Source organism: Oncorhynchus tshawytscha, linkage group LG21 (genome assembly GCF_018296145.1).
Source record: "Oncorhynchus tshawytscha isolate Ot180627B linkage group LG21, Otsh_v2.0, whole genome shotgun sequence".
In the NCBI taxonomy this organism is placed as follows: Eukaryota; Metazoa; Chordata; class Actinopteri; order Salmoniformes; family Salmonidae; genus Oncorhynchus; species Oncorhynchus tshawytscha.
In genome coordinates this window covers 5,722,901-5,732,429 of record NC_056449.1, presented here as the reverse complement: position 1 = coordinate 5,732,429, position 9,529 = coordinate 5,722,901, and the positions used below count along the sequence as shown (strand labels likewise).

Genomic DNA, 9,529 nt, shown 5'->3' with positions numbered 1-9,529 from the left:
CTTTGTCCCTCTCCCTCTCTCTCTCTTTGTCTCTCACACGCACAAATGGTGAGGCTGGTAAAAGGGAGGATAGCTAATATTAATGGCTGGAATGGAGTGAATGGATTGGTATCAAACTATGTGTTTGATGTGTTTTATACCGCTAAGTACATGCCGTTCTAGCCTGTCCTCCCCAATGATGGTGCCACCAGCCGCCTGTGACACACACACACACACATACAAACACAATTATGGAGCATGTAGTGACACATTTGTAGTGACACAAGTTTTCTATTTCCAAAGGTTAAAACATGGAGCCCACTCAATAATGTCTGAGTAATGATTTCAAGGTCTGTTTTTAATCTTCTGGCCAATAGCTTCTTCTTTGGCTGAAGATTAAAATAATTGCAGCATAAATCATATTAGATTGTGTTTATGCTATTAAGGTGGCTCATGCCATAGGCAATTTCTCCCAATCTTCATTCTCATCACTTATGAGGAAATATTCATTTTAGCAAAACTGCCAAGCATGATCGATCTATCTGCTTACATAGTGTTTAAATGAGGCACGATATCATGAGATATATTCCCATATCACTATATTTTTCTGATTGATAACAGTTCATATATGGTTTTGCAAACCATTGAATATGCCATGTCACGCATTCGCGTCACAGCATAGTGCCATCGGCGTAGTGCGCGGCGTTTCAGCACCACGGACAACAGCGCATGCATTTGGGGGTTCAGCGATGAGGGAGACCCGAAGCCCACTCAAAGAGATCTGCGTCATCAACTCACCTGACATCAGTCATAATCGGATACCGTTTTAGATAATGGATTAAACACGACTCAAAGTTAATTACATTTTGACACATCTCTATTAAACTCGACCAAGCAATTGCAGCCATTCCTAACTAGTTTGGCTACTCATGACAGAAATGCCTAAGTAGATGCTACAACCGTGTACAGTGTGAACCTACTGTACACTCAGCCTACAATGCCTTTCCAGCCCAAACTGCCTCAACTTCATCCGAAGCCGACGGACACTTTCAATTTCTATAATTTCAACTTTTTGTTTTGTTATTGGACTTTTTATGCGTTTTGAGATTCTTTGAAAAAGTCAAAGTTAAAAAAAATGTATGTCAACTCAGTCTCTCTCATGTCTTATTGATGACAGTTTGATGAATATAAAATTTAAAAAAACTAAACCTCTCAGTGCCACACACACAGCTCCATCAGCCTCGAAATCTGGGTTATGACTTCACTTTTACTCTGAACTAGATTTTTTTCTTATCTTTATGGGACATACAAGATTAATGAAAGTACAGAAAAGAACGGGTCGTAAAAAGGCCCTGGAATTATGCTGTGGCCTAAATATATGAGTTACCTCACTGAATATTAAACGAATTCCTAACTTTGAAAGCAGGGGTCAATAGAGCCAAATTAAATCATCAATGACAATACTCTATTTAGCTTTTGTTTGATATATCCTATTTCCTCTGTACATTGTTTATAATATTCACACATTAGCGCACAACACGAGATATTTTGATATCATATTATTATTATTATTAAATAAAAACGTTCCTTTTGGAACGAATATAGTCATTCAGAGGTGCAGGGATGCGTGCTTGGGTGAAGAACTGACGTCTGTTTCGATGAGCAGTGACGCACAGTCAGTCAGTCAGCTTCAAAGTGACCCTTCTTTTCAAGTGGTATTAGTGCGTTTTGAAGTCCGGCATACGATTTTCTTAAACGCTTTACGGAAATCCCTGTTGAAAATGGTATATATCATAGGGTTCACTGAGCTGTTACAGTAGCCAATCCAGAAGAAGGCGTTGAAGAGCGCGCCGGGTATGTAGCAGCTCTCCCTACAGATTGCGTGCAGGCTGTATGTGAAAAAGAAAGGGAACCAGCAGAGCACGAACACCCCCATCACCACGGCCAGCACGAACGTGAAGCGCTTCTCGCGCATCTGGGCCACTTTAGTCTTGGACGCAGCCGCCACGAGGTGATGCCGATGTGCCGCGAGGTGATGTCGCTGGGCCACCAGGGTCGCGTTGGTAGCGTTTTGGGGGTCTTGGAAAAGCTGCGAGGCGCGCGCTGAGGCCCAGGAGAGACGGCAGCTCTGTGGCGGGCAGCAGTCCGAGACCTCCACCTTCCTACGCTTGGAGAAGCGGTGGTTCCGTGGTTTGTTGTCCGACGCACAGCAGCTCTCCTCCAAGTCGATATAATCCAGCTCCTCCTGCCTGTGGTGGTCCTCGGAGCTCTGGCTACTGGGGCTCTCCATCTCCATCCGCTCCTTCCTCACGAAGCACGTCTCGGACTGAGAGGGCTGCCTCTCCAGGCCGGTCTTAGCCACGAACACGGTGGAGGAGCGCTGCTTGGCCACTTTATATATTTTACAGTACACCAGGATCATGATGAGGCCCGGGGCGAAGAAGGACACGAGGCAAGAAGATAGGATGTACCAGGTCTCGTTGTTTAACAGACACTCATGCTCGTTGTGCTTGGTCATGATGAGAGGTGGGAAGGAGATGACGGCGGAGATGACCCACACCACGGCTATCATGGACTTGATTCGCTTGGGGGTCCGCTTCAGGTTGTAGCTCACGGCCTTGGTGACTGACCAGTAGCGGTCCAGACTGATGGCGCACAGGTGGACTATGGAGGAGGTGCAGAAGAGGACGTCCAGTGCCAGATAAAAGGCGCACCAGGTGCTCCCAAAGTACCAGTAACCCATGACCTCATTGGCAAGGGAGAACGGGATGACCAGTGTCGCCACGAGGATGTCTGCGCACGCCAGGGACACCAGGAAAAGGTTCTGGGGGGCGCGGAGAGCCCGGCTGGTGAGCACGGCCACGATGACCAGCGCGTTACCGACGATGGTGACCAGAATGATCACGGTGACCACAAGGATTATGAGCGCGGAGCCCACCTCCGTTTGCGGGAGAGGTCTTGGGGCGCTCGAGGTGTTGGTATCCTGCGAGGTATTGGTAACGGTGGTAAACTTGGCTACATCCATCCTGAACGCATCTTCTCTTGGTTAATTTTTAGTGTGTGCCTTTCCGCCCCAAAACACTTAACTTGGAAGCATTCAAATGTTGATCAAGTCATTAGTCCTAGAGAATGTAATCAGTGGAGACGCGCTGTGCGTTAGGTTGTGTGATCAGTGAACAGATATAGAGCACATTGGTAAAATACCCGAGGGCCCATTGCGTCCTGGCGAGCTGCTCTCATCTTCAGTTCCATAGAGGGTCCGCAAAATGTTGGCGACACAAGCCCAGCTCGCTCCGTGGCCACAACGTAACCAGTAAGTTGTTGCCACTATAAAGTCCGGAAACCAGATAAGTAAGTCTCCATGTTAGGCTAACGTTCCAGGAGCATTAGCAACATTTTGTTTCTGTTATCTCTCGGTCTTTCCCGTGCGCAGTGCTGTAGTTTTTGTTTGTTAAAGCCTTGTGTCGCCAGTTACGCACAAGAGGCAGCGCGCACTGCGAGACACACTGCTAGTGGAATTTGTGTGCATGCGGGAGTGAAGTGGGTGACATCACTCCTAAGACCAACCTATCGTCAAACTAAGCGAAAGAGAGAGAGAAAGGGAGAAAGAGAGAGAGGTCTGAGTTTACTTTGGATAAGGAACAGCTGAGGGGAGACTGCAGGTGGCTAGAATTACCTGTTTGGTTATTTTCTATTTCCAAACCTGATTCACCTCTTATCCACATAAAAAATAGTACAGCCCAGCTACATGTTATAATGGAAGTTTATTAATAAAAATAAGAGTAATGTATCCATCACCATCATCAACTGTTATTATCATTTGATATCACATGTAGAACAGCATGAATGGTATGTCAGCCTATATGTTGACTTTGGGGTAAAGTTCACAACTACCATTACAAAGTGATCCATTTTAAGCAGGAAACAAGGTGTCTGCTGACATGATCATCTGTGATGAGATGCTGTGTGTGTGTGTGTGTGTGTGTGTGTGTGTGCGTGTCTATAAACATAATCTGCAATGTAAGCATTGCTGGAAGGTTTAGGGACAAACAAAACATGTCTATTCACCTTTCATAGCTTGATGTGTTGTTTACTTGATTTACTTTGACCATTCTGTCTGGTATGTCTTCTTCTTCACTCCCTGAACTTCACTCATGCAATGCTGAGCAGATAATAAAGAGATGGAAACTGTACAGATTGCTATTCTATTCAAACTGGCAAATTAGCCATATTTAAATAATGTCTCAATGTGCAGAGATAGCAATGATAACACGAGTTACATTATACATTCACCACACTCTCTCTCTTTTCCGTTTAGCCCCTCGGAACACATTTGCTGTAGGGAGCTAGCCTAGTGATATAACATAATGCTCTGTTCAGCTGTGCTGTTGCAGGGCTGGGTGTAAAACTGTTTAACCATTAGAAGCGTGGAGATAAGAGGATGGAGGAGACAAAGCTATCACAGCCACTTAGGGTCACGGGGCAAAGCGTGGCTGATTGCTATTCGACAAAGCGCAGCTCTGCTGTGAATGCGCTGGGGCAGATGTATGACAATTGTGTAATTTTATGTTCGGGAGCAAAATAAAAACAGGGCAAATCAAATGTTATTTTTCACATGCTTTGTAAACAACAAGTGGACACAAACAGTGAAATGCTTACTTACGGGCCCTTCTCAACAATGCAGATACAAAATAAAATACAAAATAGAAAACTAATAACACAAGAAATAAAAACACAGTGAGTAACGATTATTTGGCTCTGTACCTGCACAGAGTCAATGTGCATGCGTACGAGGTAATTGAGGTAAATATGTAAGTACTGTATACTGTAGGTAGGGATAAAGATGAGGCACCAGGATTGATAATAGGCGGTGGCAGCAGCTAATGTGATTATTCAAAGTTTTAGTGCACAAGGGGGTCAATGCAGATGATCTGGGTAGGTATTTGGTTAACTATTTAGCAGTCTATGGCTTGAGAATGGATGCCATTCATGGTCCTGTTGGTTCCAGACTTGGTGCATCGTATCGCTTGCTGTGTGGTAGAAGAGAGAACATTCTATGACTTGGGTGGCTGGAGTCTATGACAATTTTTAGGGCCTTCCTTTGACGGCTTGGTATAGAGGTCCTGGATGGCAGGGAGCATAGCCCCAGGGATGTACTGGGTTGTACAAACTAACCTTTGTAGTTCCTTCTGGTCGGATGCCAAGCAGTTGCCATATCAAGAGGAGATGCAGCCAGTCAAGATGCTCTCAATGGTGCAGCTGTATAACTTTTTGAGGATCTAAGGGCCCACGCCAAAGCACTCCATTTGCAATGGAAACTGGGTGTGCAGACAGGAGGGTTGAGTGTGTATGTTCTCTTCTGAGTGTGTGACATTGTACATGTGTCTTGTTCTGAGTGGTTGTATGTTATTTTGAGTGTGTGCATGCAATACGTTGTGTGTTATTTTGAGTGTGTCCGTGCAATACGGTGTGTGTTATTTTGAGTGTGTGCGTGCAATATGATGTGTGTTATTTTAAATGTGTGTGCGTGCAATATGGTGTGTGTTATTTTGAGTGTGTAAGTACAATTCGGTGTGTGTTATTTTGAGTGTGTACGTACAATATGGTGTGTGTTATTTTGAGTGTGTACGTACAATATGGTGTGTGTTATCTTGAGTGTGTAAGTACAATTCGGTGTGTGTTATTTTGAGTGCGTGCACACAATACAGTGTGCGTTATTTTGAGAGTGTATGCAATATGGTGTGTGTTATTTTGAGTCTGTGTGTGCAATACGGTGTATGTTATTTTGAATGTGTGCGTGAGTTGTCAGGATGCTCAGTTTTAGCATCCCTCTTCATGGGTACATGCAGCAGTGGTCCCCTCTCACCCTCCTCACCAACAACCCCCCCCCCCATCCATCCCTGAATCTGAGCTATAATGAGTGCTGAATGCTGAGAGGTACTGCCCACCTAAAGGGAGACTGTCACAGTGGATCAGAGCTAGGCCTGGTGCTGCAGATATGGCCCCAGTGCTCCACCTGTAATACAGACACAGAACATTAGCCTCACAGGCCCAGACCCACCTCAGCTCACCTCTGCTCCAGTCCAGTCATTATCAGGACGACATGCTCTTTCAGATAGTAGCAAGCAGAAAAATACACAAAAACATTTTGTAGGTCATACAGTTGCAAGGCTATTTGGGGTTTTAAAAAGGAGAGAGGTAATGTTCAGAACATTCAGAGATGTACAACTGCAGTGTATTCTGTACCTTTTCATCCGCTGTATTAACCACTCTTTCACCTTGTACCTATGAAATAGAGTTCAAAACCAATTGTATACCTGCTCAATTGAAATCAGGTACATTATCGGCCTTTAATAAAGACGTTGTAGGTGTGGTTTGAATAGTTGTAGACATAACACTTCAAGATTCAACTTTTCACCCCATAACGAGATGCAGTCCAATTGTACAGTGTTGTATTCAGGTGCTGACACAGTCCAGATAAAAAAAATAAAAAAATGCACTCCCATTTATCAAGGTCTGATGAAAAAACAAATCCTGCACTGTCTGGCAGTACTTCAGCATTCTCCTCAAGACCATCTAAAATGTTCAAGGCAGCGCCAGGACAACTATCACCAGTGCTCAAAGAAATGTGGTTTACAGTAAACATCAGTTTTGGGATTTCGTAACAAAATGTCATTGTTAGAGCTGATAAGCATTCAAAGCTAAAAGTCAATGCCAGCGTTTCAATGTCTGATTGAGACTTGTTTGGAGACTACAAGTTGTGGGTTTCAGGAAAGTTGTGAGTAAACACTTCCCCCGATACAAACGTGCACTCACATGAACACACACAAAAGCACACACACCTCCATCCCAACCCCCTTCCATCTGTACCTATTCCTAGTTGCGAAACAATACCCCACATCCTGCTGGTTGGTCTCCAGCTTCCTGCTGTGATGTAATCAACACACCTAATTAGAGGTGGATGTGCATCACAGCCACATCCCTTCACTGTGGCCAAAGAGTTTCGCTTGACCTAACATCCCATAAAACAACACAATTCAACCTCCCACCTACAATCTCTCTCCCAAGCTTCAACTCTCACCTCCTACCACAGTACATAGGGCTGGGTAAATATAGGGGCTTACTGGGGCTGAAGCCCCAGGGCCCAGACCCATGGGGAACCCAAGAGGCAAAAAATAAAGCCAATAATATAAATGTGACAACAACCTCTCCCTCAACATCAACAAGACCAAGGAGCTGATCGTGGATTATAGGAGAAAAAAGGGAGAGCACGTCCCCATCCACATTGACGGGCTGTTGTGGAGTGGATCGAGAGCTTCAAGTTCCTTGTTGTCCACATCACTAAGGACTTAACATGGTCCACACACACCCGCACTGTCGTGAAAGGGGCACGGCAGAGCCTCTTCCCACTCTGGAGGCTGAAAAGATTTGGCCTGGTTCCTCAGATCCTCCAAAAGTTCTACCGCTGCACATTGATCTGGTACTGGTACTCCGTGTATACAGTGCCTTCGGAAAGTATTCGAACCCCTTGACATTTTCCACATTTTGTTAGGTTACAGCCTTATTCTAAATTTAATTAAGTTTGTTTTTTCCTCATCAATGTACACACAATAACCCATAACGACAAAGCAAAATCATTATTTTTGATTTTGAATACTTGTGTAAAATATTTAATTTACTTAAGTATTCAGACCCTTTGTTGAAGCACCTTTGGCAGCGATTACAGCCTCAAGTCTTCTTTGGTATGATGCTAGAAGCTTTGCACACCTGTATTTGGGGAGTTTCTCCCATTCTTCTATGCAGATCCTCTCAAGATCTGTCAGGTTGAATGGGGAGAGTTCCTGCACAGCTATTTTCAGGTCTCTCCAGAGATGTTCGATCAGGTTTAAGTCTGGGCTCTGGCTGGGTCACTCAAGGATATTCAGAGACTTGCCCCCGAAGCCACTCCTACATTGTCTTGGCTGTGTGCTTAGGATCGTTGTCCTGTTGAAAGGTGAACCTTCACCCCAGTCTGAGGTCCTGAGTGCTCTGGAGCAGGTTTTCATCAAGGATCTCTCTGTACTTTGCTCTGTTCATCTTTGGCTCGATCCTGACTAGTCTCCCAGTCCATGGCGCTGAAAAACACCCCCACAGCATGATGATGCCTCCAGATGTGACGCTTAGCATTCAGGCCAAAGAGTTCAATCACCAGTCTCAAAGTCAACAGTGAAGAGGCGACTCTGGGATGCTTGCCTTCTGTTGACATTGAAACTGGTGTTTTGCGGGTACTATTTAATGAAGTTGCCAGTTGAGGACTTGTGAGGCATCTGTTTCTCAATCTAGACACTCTAATGTACTTGTCCTCTTAATCAGTTGTGCACTGGGGCCTCCCACTCCTCTTTCTTTTCTGGTTAAAGCCCGTTTGCACTGTTCTGTGAAGGGAGTAGCACACAGCGTTGTATGTGATCTTCAGTTTCTTGGCAGTTTCTCGCATGGAATAACCATTTCTCAGAACAAGAATAGACTGACTAGTTTCAGAAGAAAGTTCCTTGTTTCTGGCCATTTTGCTCCTGTAATCAAACCCACAAATGCTGATGCTCCAGATACTCAGCTAGTCTAAAGAAGGCCAGTTGTATTGCTTATTTAACCAGTACATCAGTTTTCAGCTGTGCTAACATAATTGCAAAAGTGTTTTCTATGATCAATTAGCCTTTTAAAATGATAAACTTGGATTAGCTAACACAACGTGCATTGGAACACAGGAATGATGGTTGCTGATAATAGGCCTCTAGATTTTCCATTAAAAACCAGCTTTTCCAGCTACAATAGTCATTTACAACATTAACAATGTCTACACTATATTTCTGATCAATTTAATGTTATTATAATAGACAAAAATGTTGCTCTTCTTTCAAAAACAAGGATATTTCTAAGTGACCCCAAACTTTTGAACGGTAGTGTACATATATGACTGTGCGTTATCCTAGAGGCTTTGCACATAACTAGATAATGTAGCTAGCATTTAAAGCTATTGTCACGTTCTGACCTTAGTTCTTTTGTTATGTCTTTGTTTTAGTATGGTCAGGGTGTGAGTTGGGTGTGTAGTCTATGTTCCTTTTTCTATGTTTTGGGATTTCTGTGTTTGGCCTGGTATGGTTCTCAATCAGAGGCAGCTGTCAATCATTGTCCCTGATTGAGAACCATACTTACGTAGCCTGGTTTCACTTTTGAGTTGTGGGTGATTGTTTCCTGTGTCTGTGTTTGTACCACACGGGACTATTTCGATTTTCATTTGTTCATTCACGGTGATATTTTATATTTTTGTAGTGTTCAGTTTTATATATTAAAATGGACAATTACCACGCTGCGCATTGGTCCGACATATCTTACTCCATGTCAGAAGAAGAGGACAATCGTTACAGCTATTTAATGCTATTGTAACACTACTGTACCGGTAGGCTTGCTACTTGCTATCTAGCGAACGTTAGTAAGGGTTTGTGTGTCTCTGTGAAAAGATAGCTAACCATTTATACATAACCATTTATTTATAGGCTGCTAGTCATGTGATGAT

General features: G+C 43.9%; 1 protein-coding gene across 1 annotated transcript; it reads right to left on the bottom strand.

Annotated features, from left to right (window-relative positions):
• Positions 1–240: 240 nt before the first annotated feature.
• LOC112220759 (alpha-2Db adrenergic receptor-like) lies at positions 241–3,502 on the bottom strand. The gene has a single exon (XM_024382634.2). It carries the CDS (start codon positions 3,002–3,004, stop codon positions 1,688–1,690), a length of 1,317 nt encoding a protein of 438 aa, XP_024238402.1. The 5' UTR covers positions 3,005–3,502; the 3' UTR covers positions 241–1,687.
• Positions 3,503–9,529: the final 6,027 nt, after the last annotated feature.